The 16,965-nt window shown below is 53.8% G+C and overlaps 6 protein-coding genes across 6 annotated transcripts; 3 read left to right on the top strand and 3 right to left on the bottom strand.

Moving 5' to 3' along the window:
• Positions 1-348: 348 nt before the first annotated feature.
• On the bottom strand, positions 349-738 carry NECHADRAFT_74157 (uncharacterized protein; the record flags this gene model as incomplete). The annotated part of the gene is made up of 1 exon (XM_003049558.1): positions 349-738. The coding sequence occupies one exon, from the start codon at positions 736-738 to the stop codon at positions 349-351; it is 390 nt and encodes a 129-aa protein (XP_003049604.1).
• A 237-nt stretch (positions 739-975) lies between these two features.
• NECHADRAFT_56908 (uncharacterized protein) lies at positions 976-2,013 on the bottom strand. Its single transcript, XM_003049557.1, has 3 exons — positions 1,934-2,013; positions 1,402-1,797; positions 976-1,333 (listed from the first exon to the last, which is right to left on the bottom strand). The coding sequence occupies exons 1-3, from the start codon at positions 1,937-1,939 to the stop codon at positions 1,157-1,159; spliced, it is 579 nt and encodes a 192-aa protein (XP_003049603.1). The 5' UTR covers positions 1,940-2,013; the 3' UTR covers positions 976-1,156.
• Positions 2,014-3,050: 1,037 nt separating this feature from the next.
• On the top strand, positions 3,051-4,388 carry NECHADRAFT_74155 (uncharacterized protein; the record flags this gene model as incomplete). The annotated part of the gene is made up of 1 exon (XM_003049766.1): positions 3,051-4,388. The coding sequence occupies one exon, from the start codon at positions 3,051-3,053 to the stop codon at positions 4,386-4,388; it is 1,338 nt and encodes a 445-aa protein (XP_003049812.1).
• A 2,324-nt stretch (positions 4,389-6,712) lies between these two features.
• NECHADRAFT_30050 (uncharacterized protein) lies at positions 6,713-8,476 on the top strand (the record flags this gene model as incomplete). The annotated part of the gene is made up of 1 exon (XM_003049765.1): positions 6,713-8,476. One exon carries the CDS (start codon positions 6,713-6,715, stop codon positions 8,474-8,476), a length of 1,764 nt encoding a protein of 587 aa, XP_003049811.1.
• Positions 8,477-9,090: 614 nt separating this feature from the next.
• On the top strand, positions 9,091-12,641 carry NECHADRAFT_65133 (uncharacterized protein; the record flags this gene model as incomplete). The annotated part of the gene is made up of 4 exons (XM_003049764.1): positions 9,091-9,347; positions 9,673-9,843; positions 9,905-11,833; positions 11,882-12,641. 4 exons carry the CDS (start codon positions 9,091-9,093, stop codon positions 12,489-12,491), a joined length of 2,967 nt encoding a protein of 988 aa, XP_003049810.1. The 3' UTR covers positions 12,492-12,641.
• Positions 12,642-13,679: 1,038 nt separating this feature from the next.
• On the bottom strand, positions 13,680-16,685 carry NECHADRAFT_29788 (uncharacterized protein; the record flags this gene model as incomplete). The annotated part of the gene is made up of 1 exon (XM_003049556.1): positions 13,680-16,685. One exon carries the CDS (start codon positions 16,683-16,685, stop codon positions 13,680-13,682), a length of 3,006 nt encoding a protein of 1,001 aa, XP_003049602.1.
• Positions 16,686-16,965: the final 280 nt, after the last annotated feature.

The following is a 16,965-nucleotide window of genomic DNA, read 5'->3' as shown; positions in this document are numbered from 1 at the left end:
CAGACGTCCACTAAGACCAAACAGTCAAGCATGACAGGAATCACTTTCGAGAACTTGTGCAAGAAATGTTATTGTGGGCACTTCGATGCGATTGAGCTTTAATGGGCGACTCTAGAGCTTGTAAACAGCCATCCAGGCCATGATCCCTCATCCATATATGAGTCTCCCCATTTCGCCTGATTCTACGCCCATCCCCTGCCTCAAGTTAAGAGTCTTTCGCCCAGTCCCAGGGCCACAATCCAGAAGATCAAGTTGAGTCGAGAATGCCATATTGCCTTCCGATATCTTGGGTTGTAAGGGGGTTCTAGGTTGTTTCGGTCTTCTGTGTTCGTCAGTACGATTACCATCTCAGAGAAAGACTGGGAAGGTGAACTGTACCTGGACGGTCTTCTCCATCAGAATGATGGTGTTTTCAGGATCCAGTTCCTCAATAGCATCCCTGAGGAAAGACTCGACATCGCGAGCGTTGTCCGGGCCCTGCTCAAAGTCGATCACAGTTTGGAGCCGGTCGTACAAAGCAGATAGGGCGGGCATCTCCTCTTTGATATGATTGAGGGTGGCAGGTCGACGAGGGGCTTTCTGCTCAGTAGCTTTGATTTCCTCTGGGCTTCTCATGATATCTTCGGCGGAGAGACCGGCGCGTTTTCGAGCGCTGACGAGACCCTTGTACATAGAGACCATGAGGTTCAGTAGGCCCTGCTCATCGGACTTGGCCCAGCCTCCCGGGAATCCAGACATCTTGACTGATTTGTGTTGAATATTCGGTGTTTGCTATGCGTTTGAGGGAGAGTCGGATGTTGTGAGAAGAGTGCATCATCAAGTCAAAGGGCAAAGGGCAAAGGGGTGTTTGACATCTTGTCTGTTGGGGTACTACCGGACGACCAGAACAGTTAATTGAACATTGACAATGGGGCACTGAATAGGACATGGACAATAGAATATGGACAATAGAATATCACTGCATGTTACCCCTCATAGAATCAAGACGTGCATTAGCCCCATTCAGAGAAACTTCCCATCTAGGTATGCAAAGCAGAAAGCGAAATAAACGATTGGCTCACATGGGAAAAGATATCTTTTGCAAGGTGCCAGCTCTTCAACTTGTGTGCGCAATTGCACCCTTCTAATATTCAACCCCTACGCCCTCCTGCATCCTCTACAGAGACTTGCCCATGAACTTTCTCTTGGTGAAGCTCAGCCACCACTTGCTGGGCTTGGTCTCGTCCTCATCGTATACCCTGGCGAGTAACCGGACCGCAAGCTCCTGTCGAACCTGCGACAGGTACTGCTTCAGCTGCTCGGCCTCTTGCCTATCCCGAGGCGGCTCGTACATCTGCGATAACACGTCAGCATTCCAATACCTCTTGAGAACCGGAGCTCTTCTCCGCTGTTGCCACCCACCTGGTTAAGGGGCCATCCGGGGTCACCGGGAATGGCAAAGTTAAGGTCAAGAGCCAAGTTCATAACATCCTTCTGGGCATCACGCAGAGACGCCTGAGGTCGGATCTTGGTCAGGCAGTCGCTAATGAACCAGATGCCATAGACGAGCAGGCGGTCGGCAGGACCCTGGATCTCAAAGTTACGGAAAAAGGTGTTTGCTCGGAAGAGGGCGATGACCTCGTCGAGGATATCGTAGCTCTCGCTGTCCGGGTCGGGCGACTCGTTGGCCGGGAGAGGCGGCGAGAGAATCGGGAGGGTGTAGGCAGGACCGCGGGTCTTGGTGCGGAGCGGAAGGAGGGGGAAGTTGCCGATTAGGCGGGGGACGTTGGGGTCGGAGTTGAAGACGGAGTTGTATGCCTAGAGGAGCAGCATGGTTAGCTTTGAAGCCGTGGGTTGATATCGCGGGATGCGGAGACAGGAGGCGGAGGAGACGGGACGGCGGTGCGCATTCGTATTGGAGCTTGGGGGAAGCAATGCGAGCTTAGAGACGTACGGGCATCTTGAACAGCAATGGAGCTAATACGCTCAGTAAATGGGAGCTGTTTCTTTACAAGTTACTCGAGTTGGCGCAAGTTGTAAGAATGCGCTTCGTCACTGGCGGGGCTGCATCAAGCTGCTTGCTTGCTCACGAAGCTGTCGTCAATGGTGTGGGGCCGAGAGGTTGGCGCAGCCAAGTTGATGCCTTACCGAGCTGCCAGCTCTGTCACTAGTCGGATCAGGCCACAAGTCACCATCGTGGCGCAGCCCATCCACCGCCACGTCTCCCAAGTCTTAGTCACACCTCGGGACCCATTTTGGATGGCTGCCTAGCACTTTTGCGATTGCTCACGTGCACCCGTGCCTCATTCGCGCCGAGTCTACCCGCGTAAAGCACGGTGGCAACGCGCTTTTCCCTTCCCGCGTGCACACACAATTTTTTTTCTTACTGTACTCTTGGTGTATTGGGTGGGTACCACGTTGGGCCAGCCTTGGATCAAGCAGGGAAAAACGTGAGACGCTTTTGATGCAGCCTATTTCAGGGCTTGTTCACGCTCCCACGAGAAAAGGCAGCTCGGCCCGCCCATCGCGATTTGAGTGTCATCGATTTTCTCTTTCCCTCACTTCATTCCTCCCTCCCCTCGCCCTGCACTTTCTCCCGGCAATAGAGGGAAATCACTGTCAGCCTTTGATTGCCTCTTTTTGCACAATCTCTTTTCTTATTGGACGCCGCGCCCTTCGCCTCAAACCCCCTTTTTTGCTTTTTGTCACTGTTTGACAAGGGAGGCGCCCGTGCCAGCCGCTAGTGATAGCTTGTCACTGGATATAAACAGGGTATCACTTTACGGCGCGTCGGTCGCGGGCAGAGGAGGACAAAAAGATTTGGTTCAGGCAACCAAAAAGGAAAGAGTCATCAAAGTTAAGGAAGGGGGCAAATAATCACCGTCAATCGATGCTACCATTTGAGTAAGTACGCGTCTCGCCCTTTCCATTTACTTTCCCCAACAAGTGCACAACTACAAAGCCCGCCTTCGCGAACTCCGCTCACCCCGCGCCATAGTTCCCTCTTTGGCAACAGCAGCTTCGCACATCAGCTGCGCTTTTTGGTGGATATGGCGACCTCAGGATCATCGATGTCGTCGTCATTTCTGTCGCGCAACGGTTCTTCTCCCGACTCGACGCCGTGCACGTCGCAAGCGCCTGTTGCAGCCGCGACTCCCAGAAAGAGGCGCCCGCATCGCATCTACCGACCCGCGAAGAACTCGCTTTACGACATCTTGCACCAGCACTCCGGTACATCGCTATTTGTGCGCCCCATCTGCTGGACCGATCAACATGCGCGACTCCTAGGCGCACGATGGGAGGAACTGCCTCCATGCGATACACCTCAGCCTGTCGTGTCCCCCGGGACGCCACCCTCGCGAGGGCATCTGAGCCCGTCCAACACCATCATCACGCTCAGCAACGCGCTCACGCAGATCCTTCTACCCGACTCGATGCATCCTATCCTCTCCTCCAACGCGGTCAAAACAGTTTTGATGACTTTGTGGCCTGAGGCTTTCAGCAAGCCCCATTACCTACCTGAACTGCACCTTTGCTTTGGCGGCCGTGTCTACCGGGATGCTGTACGCGCACAGATGATGTGGAATTTTCCCTCTGAGGAGTACAAGTCATCATACTCTTCCTTCAAATCGGTATCGACGCGACCAGCCGAATCTTTCAACATCTCGACACAGTCTAGTCCCACCCACAGCTCGGCCAATCTACCAATGATCTGCTATATCGGCAAGAGCCAACTCGCGTCGGTCCGGAGCAACCTTTTTCGCGTCGCATCCGGTCCCGGAAGATCATGGAATGAGCCTGTGTACCGTCTGCAGCAACTGAGGGCTCGCTTTCTCGTTCCGTCTAACTCCGATCATGACGCACATTTCGTGGGCATCTTCCTCGGCATGGCGCAAAAGTACTTCTACCCTAGCCCCCCTATGACTGGCAGGAGAGACTCGCGACTGTCTCCTGGGCAAGGCATCCCGCCCTGCCCTAACTTCCGAGATCTCAAGTTGCGAATTCTCACCCACGACACGGACACTTCGGAGTTTATCGTTTACACGGGCTACGTGACAAAGGACTTTTTGGAAAAGTTCCACGATCCATTCAAGGCACCAGCTGATGATGATGATGCCGAGGTTACTGGAATCAAGATCGAGTACACACGGGTTCCCATTTGGCCGATTCTAGGCCTACGAGAAAGACTTGGCAAGGCTCTGGGTCAAGATGTTGTCGGCGCTTTCAATCCTGACGAGATAGAGACTTGGGAGAAAGATCCGGAGAAGCAATCTGGCGGCAAGCGCAAGCGGGAAGTCCTCTCAGAAGTCATTAACAGCAGCTTCGAGGATGATTCTGACGACGAACCAAACTTGGTTTCAAAGAAGCGCTGTCTGAGTGAGGGCACACCAGTGGGAGTGGTTATGTAAGATCAGGCTTTGACAACACGGCGAGAGATGGATCATCCTCGGTTGGGTTTAACGGGAATATGGGGCATGGGCGGTACACTATGCATCGGGCGAAACGGTTTGCTTTACAACAAGACTATGCCTCACAGGCACTTGCATCGGTCGGCAACGGCGTGAGGAGAAGGCGGTCGTTAGGTTACGAGCGTCACCATTGATTACAGGCTGGGTTATGACATGGTTATTACACGAACACGGAATGAACTGGGACAGGGATGGATGGATGGTAGGGAATGTTCAAGACATGTAGATATTATGCTTCTCTGTCAATGTTTTTCACAAGACCCTATGGAGATGGATGGTCAAGCACCTTACGATGAATTCACGAACATATTGACATTAACACCTTGTGTGTGTACTCCTTCGGCCCTTCGGTGTGACTCCGAATCCGTTGACCTAGCCTGATATTGTGAGCCAAGAGTTAAAGGGCGCAACAAATCACATTTTCTCCTCCATACCCATGTTAGTAGAGGTTCAATAGTCCCATCCCCGCTTCTTGACTTGGCAAAGCGTTGTGATATCCATCACAACTAACTCCTTTGGACCGCCTTGACAGCTCTCCGCGTATAACTAGACTGTCTATTCGATTGACATCCACGTGTTTATTCTTCCTGAGCAGTTCCACTCAACCTCGGGATGCTCCCTCATCACACCCATTCTTTCTTACTCTGCGGAGATTTCTTGCGAGTCCCCGATGTACTATGTAAGCATCGGCAGCTTCATGGCGCCATATCCACACCCTCTTGATCCTCTCTGCAGGCGATGAAGTGGTTTCCGGTCAAGGATTGCCATCGGACTGGCGGAATGAGTCGACTTCCGCGTTGCTGCGATGGGGGAAAGAGGTTAGCGCTGCGGGGAATGAAGAGTGTCGATCGTGATGTTTAATGCGGTGACAAGTCGCGACCATTGCCTCTTCCGTGTTGTTAATGGGTAGATCGAAAGGAGATAATGGGATCTCGCTTTCGTTTTCATTCCCGTCCAGGGGAGAGAGAGGATGGCACAGACCCAATACTACCGAATGCTGGGCTGTAGGTAAGGCTGAGGCAACTCTACGTATCTGTTCAACGAGTGCAACTTGCGTTATTTTTACCTGACATTGAAGGACAAGGTTGTTTTCCGCTACCGCTCGGTTGGTTCGGGACAAGGGTGATCGAGTTTGACGGTTTACAACAACATTTCCACGAAGCAAGATCTTTTCAGTAATTCTGACATCTCCTACCACAAGTATATCTCATGAGCTATTTCATCCGCTCTAAAGCTTTAACCATAGCAATACCATTTCTCATAAGATTGCTGTGGATGCCCGGAGGTCAGTTGAGCTTTCAAGCACCCCGCCTTTCGGCTGCTGGTGTGGGTCTCCGGAGCCGGTGGTGGGTTGGGGAAGGAACGGCCTAAACCAGGGGCCGGGGTCCTGGTCGGCAGGTGCCCACTCCCTCCGAATTCTCTTCCAACTTCGTCCCTCCCACCAACCTTTTCCAATGGAACCCTCTTGACCTTCCACCAACCAAATCACATTGCCGCGCGCCGTCCAGGTGATCATCGGTCCTCCGCAATCGCTCGTCGAGTGACAGGCTTCACCCACCCTCCACGAGTTCAGGTCGACCTCACCAACTCAGCTCTCCACGTGCCCAAGATGCCTGCCCGTACATGCACCAGCTCCCAAGGGATTGAGCTCTTTAGAGCTCGTGCCTCGGCCGATTGTCAACTGAAAAGTTAAAAAGCTCTCTGGCAGCTGCTCTTCACTTTCATGTGCTCTCCCGCTCGGCGCCCAACCCCCGATCTACCCCGTGGGGAAGCGGGGACTCGACGGCATCTCATCGGCCTTGGACCTCGTTTTGGACTCGATGCCCCGTCTTAAGTCGTGATGGCTTCGCGCGGCTGCGGTGATGGCTTCCTGATTCGACAATTGAGCTGCGGAGACGGCTCCGTGGAAATTGGACGATATGGCGGTGGGAGTTGATGTCGCCCAGGGTTCAAGGTCCAAGATGTGGTGGAGCAATACGAAAGACGATTGTCAGTTCAAGGCCGGGGAGAATTGGACTATCCAGGTACAGTCGTTGACGAGTTCAAATTGAGCTCGATTCCCTCCCTCGGATTGTTCCACAGGGCCTCTGAGCTACCGGAAAGCATCGTCGCTTCATTGACCTCTTGCCTGTCAGCAGACTCATTCTGACTTGTCCTCGCGGCTGCTCCCTCAAGTAGTGCCGTGGCCGGTCTATCTTTTACTGCCTACTGTGCTCATCTTAAGTCTTGAGCTTTGGATTACCTCCCAAGTTTCAACCATCAGGATGAAGTTTCAAAGCCTCTTCAGTTTCGGCCTCATCGCCGGCAGCTTGGCCGCTCCAGCTGCTGTGCCTGTTCCTGAGCCCGTTCCTGATCCAGTTCCTCAGCCTGTTCCTCAGCCTGCTACTCCTGCCACTCTGGAGGAACGTGCCGCCAAGGTCACCGTTGCTGTTCCTTCTGGCACTGTCATCGGCTCCAGCTTGGGCAAGGTTGAGTCTTTCAGGGGCATCCCCTTTGCGGACCCCCCTACCGGCTCTCTCCGTCTCAAACCTCCAAAGAAGCTGTCAAAGGCTCTGGGCAATTTTGATGCATCTGGTCTCATTGGCCCATCATGCCCTCAGATGTTTATCTCTACTGGCGCTGAGGATGTCATCTCAGAGTTCCTCTCCAACTTTCTGAGCATCCCCTTCCTCCAGGTTGTCACCGGACAAGAGGATTGTCTCACCATGACTGTTCAACGGCCTGTGGGCACCAAGGCCGGGGACAAGCTGCCTGTTCTTTTTTGGATCTTTGGCGGTGGCTTTGAGCTCGGCTCCAGTGCCATGTATGATGGCACTAGCCTTCTGGGTACTGGCATTGACCAGGATCAACCCTTTATTTTCGTTGCTGTCAACTATCGTGTTGCCGGATTTGGCTTCATGCCTGGTGCCGAGCTTGCTGACGAAGGCAGCACCAACCTGGGCTTGCTAGATCAGCGCATGGGACTCGAATGGGTTGCAGATAACATCGCGGCCTTTGGAGGTGACCCTGACAAGGTTACCATCTGGGGAGAGTCTGCTGGAGCAATTTCTGTGCTTGATCAGATGACTCTGTTTGGTGGTGATGCTGACTACAAGGGCAAGCCCCTTTTCCGGGGCGCCATCATGAACTCGGGCAGTGTCGTTCCGGCAGAGCCAGTGGATAGCCCCAAGGCTCAGGAGATTTTCGATACTGTTGTCAAGAACGCTGGCTGCGCCAGTGCTTCCAGCAGCCTCGCCTGTCTTCGAGGTCTCCCCTATGACAAGTTTTTGGACGCCGCCAACTCCGTGCCGGGACTCCTCTCGTATAACTCGCTGGCTCTCTCCTATCTTCCTCGTCCAGATGGACACGTGCTCCCCGATAGTCCCGAGGCACTCATCGCGGCGGGACGTTACCATGCGGTTCCCATGATCAACGGCAACCAAGAGGATGAGGGCACACTATTTGCTCTTTTCCAGCCGAATCTGACCACGGCCGCAAAGCTTGTTGATTACCTGCAAGAGTTCTACTTCTCTGCCGCCAGCAAGACGCAACTGACCAACCTCGTCAACTCGTACTCAAGCTCCATCACTGCAGGCAGCCCCTTCCGTACCGGCATCCTCAACGAGATCTTCCCAGGATTCAAGAGACGTGCTGCCATCTTTGGCGATCTCGTCTTCACGCTTACTCGCCGACTCTTCCTTCAGACTGCCACGGATACCAACCCAGATGTCCCTGCGTGGTCTTACCTGGCAAGCTACGACTACGGAACGCCCATTCTCGGTACTTTGCACGGCTCGGATCTTCTTCAGGTCTTCTTTGGCATCGTGCCCAACAACGCCATGAGGAGCATTCGGACATACTACTACAACTTCTTGTACAACCTTGACCCTAATGTTGGCGTTACAAAGTATGCCAATTGGCCCGAGTGGAAGGAGAGCAAGAAGCTCATGTGGTTCAAGTCTGCGAATGGAAATGACATTTTGAACGATGATTTTAGGCAAAACTCGTACAATTGGATCGCAAGCAACGTTGGTGTGTTGCGGGTTTGAGACATGATTGGGACTGGCGGATATGTCGGCGAACTTATCCCAGATGTTAGGATACTCTTGATATGAAGTGATGAATGAATGAGAAGCAAATTGGATTATTTCACTCCCTCTTGACGTGTTATGGCTCGGCGAATGGCTGACTTAAAGGGGATGTCTTGCTACTCCATAGATGGACAATGTTGTAAGTGAGCTCTTGCAACGTAGTGCCCTCTCATAGCTAAGGTAGCCTCATTCCGTTTCTAACGGTTTCTAACGAAACACACTACGCCATATCCATCCTGTCTTAATCCCAGACCCATCTGCTCTTTATCGTCCCATGATGCACAGTGTAATAGCGCAGTCATGACACAATGCACACGGACCCCACCATCTCGCTTGTCGCCGGCAACGCGGCTCTTGGGACCTCACGTTGACCCGAAAATTTCCAACGCCCGCGAACATTTCAAACGATACGGGACGGGCAACTACAAAAGTGCCATCAATGGGGGTCCCCAAGTGACTAAGAGCACGGCGAACACGACAAGGAAGGATTTTCATTACCGAAAGCCCCCCCTTTCTCATCAAAGAGTGCAAACCCCCGACCTGCCCAATTTGCGACGACAAGTGCGGCCACAATGTCGTCGTCCAAGGGCCTTTTGCGACAGCTGGCTCAACGACAGGCCCTGTGGAGCAGCCCACTATCACCGGCCTTTACACGGCAGACGGCGGGTCACACGGGCGTACTGTCGCCTTTTTCTTCAGTCTTCAATTCCATCTGGAACACTGGTAATTCGCGAGCATTGACGTCGGTTGCGAGCAACTGCAACCAATCCGTCAAGGATTTCCGAAACCGCCGTGAAAATGCTCGGGCGATGCCGATCGGCGCCCGGAGGTACGTTTCAGCGCCCGCCCGCATCCTGCAGGAGTCGTCGGTGCCCCTCACCGCAGCTGGGCGACCCCGCGGTGGGGTGGGCCGTCCCTGCCGCATCACGCTGTTGCCCGTGGCACCTTCCCTTCCCTCCACCTCCCGCCTCACCTTAGCTCCTTCTTATCACGTCACCTTTCCTCATCGATATAAATCTTGTCTCTTACTCCTCAATTCTCCCCTTTCCTCTTTCTCCCAAGCGGCCTCTTTTCTCCGGTCTCTTGAATTCATCCTTCTCAGTCCAGCCTGGATAGCTCTGGAGCTATAGCTGCTAACTTGTCTCCGCGTCAAGCTCTCTTCTCTCTCAGATTCCCAACCGCTTCTGTTCTGGCCAAGTCAGACTCAACCGTAACGTGAAAATGGCCGACCGCGATGTTCTTCCCGACAATGTCAAGCCCAGGCACTACAACCTCTCCCTGAGGGACCTCGAGTTCACTAACTGGACCTATAAGGGAACTGTTACGTATGTCTCAGCTCTACCCCTCACTCCGGTAGCAAGCTCCTTCTCTCTAACAGCTGTCTAGCATCGACTCGGAAATCACAAAGCCCACCAAGGAAGTTCTCGTCAACACTCTTGACCTTAAGCTCTCCCATGCCAAGGTCTCCATCGACTCCAAGACGGTGGAATCCACCAGCTTCAACTATGACGAAAAGGCCCAGCGTTCCACCATCACCTTCGACGAGGAGCTCCCTGTTGCTTCCAAGGCTTCCATCATCATCGAGTTCGAGGGTATCATGAACAACGAGATGGCTGGTTTCTACCGCAGCAAGTACAAGCCCGCCGAGACCCCCGCCGCCTCTGTTCCCCGCGACGACGAATGGCACTACATGCTCAGCACCCAGTTTGAGGCTTGCGACGCTCGCCGAGCTTTCCCCTGCTTCGACGAGCCCAACCTCAAGGCTACCTTTGACTTTGACATTGAGATCCCCTCGGACCAGGTTGCTCTTAGCAACATGCCTGTTAAGGAGACCCGACCTTCCAAGGATGGCTGGAACATTGTCTCCTTCGAGACCTCTCCTGTCATGAGCACTTACCTCCTGGCCTGGGCTGTTGGTGACTTTGAGTACATCGAGGCTTTGACTGACCGCGAATACAACGGCAAGAAGATTCCCGTCCGTGTCTACACCACCCGTGGTCTCAAGGAGCAGGGTCGATGGGCTCTTCAGCACGCCCCCAAGATCATTGACTACTTCTCTGAGATCTTTGACATCGACTACCCTCTTCCCAAGTCCGATCTGATTGCCGTTCACGAGTTCACCCACGGTGCCATGGAGAACTGGGGTCTTGTTACCTACCGCACCACCCAGGTTCTCTACGACGAGAAGACCTCGGACCCCCGATTCAAGAACGCTGTCGCTTACGTCGTTGCCCACGAACTTGCTCACCAATGGTTCGGTAACCTTGTCACCATGGACTGGTGGGATGAGCTCTGGCTCAACGAGGGTTTCGCTACCTGGGTTGGCTGGCACGCCGTGGACCACCTTCACCCCGACTGGCAGGTGTGGGCTCAGTTCGTCAACGAGGGTATGGAGGCTGCCTTCAGCCTTGACGGCATCCGCGCTAGCCACCCCATCCATGTCCCCGTCCGCGACGCTCTCGACATCAACCAGATCTTTGACTCTATCAGCTACCTCAAGGGCTGCTCTGCCATCCGCATGCTTGCAAACCATCTTGGCGTCGAGACCTTCCTCAAGGGTGTCTCCAACTACCTCAAGAGCCACGCCTATGGAAATGCCAAGACCACTGCTCTGTGGGATGCTCTCAGCCAGGCCTCTGGCAAGAACGTTACTGAGCTCATGAACCCTTGGATCTCCAAGATTGGTCACCCTGTTGTGACTGTCGCCGAGGAGCCCGGTCAGATCTCGATCAAGCAGTCTCGCTTCCTGTCGACCGGTGATGTGAAGCCCGAGGATGATACCACCACCTGGTGGGTGCCTCTGGGCCTGGAGGGCAAGAAGGACCAGGCTGGCATCGCCTCGCTGTCCCTGACCACCAAGGAGGACACCATCCGTGACATCGACGATGACTTTTACAAGCTTAACAGCGGCGCCACCGGCTTCTACCGTGTCAACTACCCCCCTGAGCGTCTTGCTAAGCTTAGCCAGCAGCTTGACAAGCTCAGCACTGAGGACAAGATCTCCATCATTGGTTCCACCGCTCACCTTGCCTTTGCTGGCAACGGCACAACCCCTGCGCTGCTTACCTTCCTCCAGGGCTTCGGCAAGGAGACACACCCTCTTGTTTGGCGGCAGGTTCTTGACTCCATTGCTGGAGTCAAGTCCGTCTTTAAGGAGGACCCCGTTATCAAGAAGGCTCTTGACAAGTTCAGCCTGAAGCTTGTTGATGAGAAGATCGCCGAAGTTGGCTGGGACTTCCCTGAGGGTGAGGACTACCTCACTGGCCTTTTGCGAAAGGATATCATTGGTGTCGCTGTTGCTGGCGGCCACCCTGGGTAAGTCAGGTTTATACCCGTTTTCTGATTCAATACTAACATACTCAGCGTTACCGAGGAGGCTCTGAAGCGCTTCGAGGCCTGGGTTAAGGACCCCGAGGCCAACCCCATCCCCGCTCCCCTCCGAGTTGCTGTCTGGCGCGCTGCCATCATCAAGGACCCCGCCCGCACTGTCGAGATTCTCAAGAAGGAGTGGCTTAACACCAAGTCCATCGACGGCAAGCTTCTCTCCCTTAGCGTTCTCGGCAGTGTCGAGGATGCCGACCTTCTTACCAAGGAGATTATCCCCTTCAACTTCAACCAGTCTCCTCCTTCCAACGCCGTTCCTAGCGGAGACATGCACGTCTTGGGCAACTCCGTGGCTTCCAACATCATTGGTCGCCCTCTTCAGTGGGAGTTCATGAAGAACAACTGGGACGCTGTTATTGCCAAGCTTGGCAACCCCGTTGTCGTTGACCGATACATCAAGATCAGCCTGGGTGCCTTTACTGATGTTTCGGTTGTGGACGACATTGAGAAGTTCATGGCCGACAAGGATACCAAGAGCTTTGACCGTACACTTGGTACTGTCAAGGATAAGATTCGCGGCCGTGCTGCTTACCGCGAGCGCGATGCTGCTTCGCTCAAGGAGTGGCTAGGCGCAAACGGATATGCGTGACTTTGTAAATTATAGATGATGAGGTGTTGAGCGTATCGGGGTGATACCATGTTTGGAGTCAGGGCATTGGGTAGATGTTATGCCCTAGTTCCTAAAAGAAGTAATAGGTCATTAAAAGGCCCGAATGAAAGTATTTATGACCTGAATTCGTCTTACTGCCTCGGCAACGCGGATGTTGTTTCAACGTGATAAGCTGGCACTGCCATCCAACTACGGGGGGTGAGAGTAAGTGTGATTACATCAGCCTTCTTTCATCCCACTCTTGTCAAGATGAAAAGGGCTCCACGGATGATAGACTTGATTAAAATAACTTGAAACCTACAATCAACTGTGTATGCCAACGAATTGTCCGCCCAACTGCCTCTCCAAATACAGTTCCTGGACTGCTACTGAGGAGCCAATACCTTGTGACTCCTTGATAACATAGCTTTGCGTCGATCTTTCCAACAACCACTCAACAAGCACATCTGAGCTTGATCGGTCTGGTGGTCTAGTGGTATGATTCTCGCTTAGGGCAAACCCTACAGCAACAGCTTGCGAGAGGTCCCGGGTTCAATCCCCGGCCAGACCCTATCTTTTTCGTCATTCTCACAATGAAGCAAATTTCTTTTTTGCTCTTCTACGCGACAAGTGGGTGATAATGGGTTGATGATAGCTTATGGGAGATATTGAACTACGTATGGGTTGGAAACTAGCAACTGAGAGGCTGATCGCTGCTACTTCTTTGCTGACAGTTATTCCCCCCTATTTGCAAAAACGTCACAGAACCTCCTTTTCACATCACAAGATACAATCATGTAAAAGGCATTTGCATGGCAGCTGACATTCTCTTCATTCTATCGCTAACCCAAGAAAGAACGCAAAAAACCTCTCAAGGCTAACCCATTGTATGTTTGGATGCTTCTCATGAAATGAACCCCAGACCATCAACGCTTTGCCTCCTCTCCCGATGAGAGGTCGCCACGTCTATGATGCTCAAAATATTCCCATCCCAGTGAATCAGTAGTGGTGAGCCATATCGGCTGCCCCATTCCAGTACGCCTTGCAGAAAGAATCAAGAAACACAGATCCCAGCATCGCTTCCCAGTGAAAAACGCAAATCCCAATCCCTCAAAACAAACATGACCTCCCAGCATTCATGCATCCATCCATATTGCTCATCATGCATCCTTCATCCTTTGTCCTTCTCTAGGTTGACATGTCTTCTTGCTCAACCTTTGTCGCAACTGCATCCCACCATGGTCCGTGGGCTGCCCTGTCGACAGTTCCCACCTTCTCCAGTAGACCTGAAATCTCTCTCACTCGCTCCACAAACTCGGACAGTCCGAGGCTCGCGAGTTTCTCACCGGCCGTGTTGGTAGCCTTGACCTTCTCACTCGCTGAACCGGCAGCCAGACGAGTGAGGATGTTGCCGCGAAGGCGGGTGAGGAGGAGACGCAGGACGGGCTCACTAGGCTCACGTCCGTGTTGCGCCATCTCCTGGCTTGCAGTCAAGACCTTGGTAACGAGGGCGCGGAGGTGGCCCTTGGTCGCTGCTGGCATCGACCGTCCGGATTCTAGAGCAGCCATGACACCATCCACTGTGGTGTCCAGAGGATGGCCTGCCTCAATCACCGCCATAATGCGAGATGCCTCCGTCTTCCACGCCGACCGGACATCCCGCTTGAGGAGGTTCTTGCACTGAAGTAGCACCGCACCAGCAGTAATGATCCGTTGGATCATGGTTGAGACCTGGCTAATACGGCCATGGTCAAGACGAAGCATCTCAGGAACCTCCTCGATAGGGGTAGGCGAGATCTTGGTAAAGATGTCAACAAGCATCTGCGCGTAGAAACGGCTCGCCGTAGGTCGCGACTTCGGGTGGTTGATACCCTCGGGGTCTCTCTTCTGCACCTCAGTCATGACCTTGGATCGAGCTGCTCTCCAGCTTGCCTCGGCCGCTGCAAGGCCCAGTTGGCCCTTCTCCACGTCCTCGGCAAACCTCTTGGCCTCGTACGGGGCGGCGGACTCAATAAGTTGAGGCGCAGCGATCTTCATCAGATAGTTGATGTAATCGCAAAGCATTAGGTCAATGAATCCATTGAGAGCCTCAACACGGTTGATGATGTTACCATCGGCCAACTTGTTTTGGATTAGGTCCTTAACCTCCTCATCGCGGAATGGTGCGCACAGCTTGGGAAGCAGTGACGCCATGGCAGTAAAGAATCTCTCGTAGGAAAAGTTGCCCAGAGCAAACTGCCGTTCCGCCATGTCGGGGTCCAGGATCTCCCCAATGAGGTTGTACATGCTGTTGCCAGGCTTCAAGAGACGCTGCAGCTTGTCTTTGATGTTGCTTGCCACCACCGCAAAGAACCTAAAGTTGGCTGCGTGATCCGAGTCGTCCATGATGGTCCTCATCTGCTCATACAGGGGTTGAGCACGCTCTGCCTGCTGCTCCCTGTATTCGTCAGGAGAAAGCTGGTACTCCTTGTTGATGGCCAACTCGTGAACGACAACCCTGTTATTGGGTAGGAGCCCGTTGAGGCCAGTCTTGGGGACAGAGGCCTTGGCCTGAGCCTTGCTAGCCGGAGTGGCAGGAGGAGTGAGCGTCTGAGATTCCGATGAAACCAAGCTGTTGGCCGTCTCGTGAGCTTCTCCTGCAGCATTATCAGCGACACGGGGCTTTGTGTCGCCAGTCTTCTTCTTCTTGGCGCGAGACCTCCTGGCCTCACCGACAGCATCAAAGATGAGCTTCTTGCCCCTCTCTTGACCTGCCAACTTCTTGATGCGCACAATGAGCATAAGCTGGTTGTCCTGAATGCTCTTCTTGTATAACGCCGTCGCCGCATCGTCGGTAGTGTCCTTGACGGTGTGGTAGATTGCGTCGAGCTCGACAAACTGCATGAGCATGACCTCAATCAAGGCATCCGAGTCTCGCGACTTCCATGCAATAAAGGCATTGTAAAAGGTGGCGTATGCCTCGGGGAGTGTGTTCTGTAGGGTCGGGGGTGTGGTGTATGCATTCGCAGACGTCAAGCGAGAAAGGATGTTCTCAAAGGAGATCAACAAGTCTCGCGCCTTGCCAACCAAGTCTTGTAGTTGCGGGTTGGCAAGGTCCCCAGAGGGAAGTCGGTGGGCCGTCAGCACATCGACAACCTCTTCCTCGCCATTGTCGTTCTTGGTGTTGAGAACTTGGTTAGGGTGGCCAAGAATAAGGAATGCACTCAGAAATGTGCGAACTGCCGCCATCTCTTCCACGGATCCGGCATCGCCCTCTTGGAGGCCGCATAGGCGGAGCAACCGTGCTGTGATGACAAGCACTCTGTCCTGCGCGAGTAGTTCCACGACAGTGTCAAAATGCGTGTCTCTAATGCCGTCCACGGTCAACCCTAGGTCGTTGAACTCGCGAATCATCCGCTTTCGGAGGCATGCACGCCACCACCATTGAATTCTGGCTGCGGCATCTTCATCCGTGAGCTTACAAGCTTCTTCCTCAACCGCTTCAGGCACGGGGTCGATGGGCTTCCTGGTCATAACACTCTGACCCCGACTCCGCCTCGAGGCATTCTTGGTTCGTAGTTCCTCTCTCCGTCGCTCAGCCTCGGCCATTCTCTCTTCAATCTGGGCCTTCATCCTGGCAATATCCTGTTCTCGCTTCTCCTTCATGAATTCAGCCACCTGCTTGGCCTTCTTGACCTCTTCCGCGCAGTTGGCCACAATCTCGGCCAAATTGCGCTCTCTGGCTTGTTGTGCAGCGATGGCGCGCTCTTCTGACAGGGTGGTATCTCGCTGGGTTGCCTTAGCTAGTGCTGCCCGAAGGCGGACCTTTTCGGCATGAGCGGCTCTGTCAGCAAGGCGCGCCCTGCGGTCCTCGAGGAATGAGGCACGTCGTAGATGTTGGGCCACATATTTGCTCTGCTGGTTGCCGTGGTGGCTGGCTGGCTGAATGGAAGAGCATCGAGAGTGGGCTGACGAGATTGAGTTTCGGCGCGACGAGGCCGCCGAATCTCTGCGACGGGCCTGGGATGGTCGATAGAAACGGGCGGCGATGCGGGGAGGTGGTGTGTAGATCCTCGGGTCCTCTTCTAGGACGTCGTCTTCGACTGGGGGCATGGAGAGATCAATGTCTTCGTCCATGTTTTCGTCTGAAGGAGGTTCATTGGCTTCTTCGATTGTTCGCGACGGCTCCGTCAGGTCGAGTGAGGGGCGCCGCATTGTGTCGGCAGCTGACGGCAGTTGTGACATGGCGACAACAACAGTCAAGTCGAAATCCGAATCTTCCGGGGAGGAGGAAGATGTAAAGATTAAAGGTCGAAGAAGGAGAGCGCGCGCGATCCTGGAACGGGAGGAGTCACGTCTTGATGGGTAAACACTCCGAGGGTCAGGTCGGTTGCGCGCGCGCTGAAAGCGTAAACGAGACCAAGAAAAGGCCGGTTCGGTTCAGTCCTGTCTTGTCCAGGCAACTCGGGGTGGCGCAGTGAGATCCGTGAGGTGA

This window comes from Fusarium vanettenii (genome assembly GCF_000151355.1).
Source record: "Fusarium vanettenii 77-13-4 chromosome 1 genomic scaffold NECHAsca_8_chr1_1_0, whole genome shotgun sequence".
Classification (NCBI taxonomy): Eukaryota; Fungi; Ascomycota; class Sordariomycetes; order Hypocreales; family Nectriaceae; genus Fusarium; species Fusarium vanettenii.
Note: the sequence above shows the minus strand (reverse complement) of the source record. Positions and strands in the feature narration are given on the sequence as shown.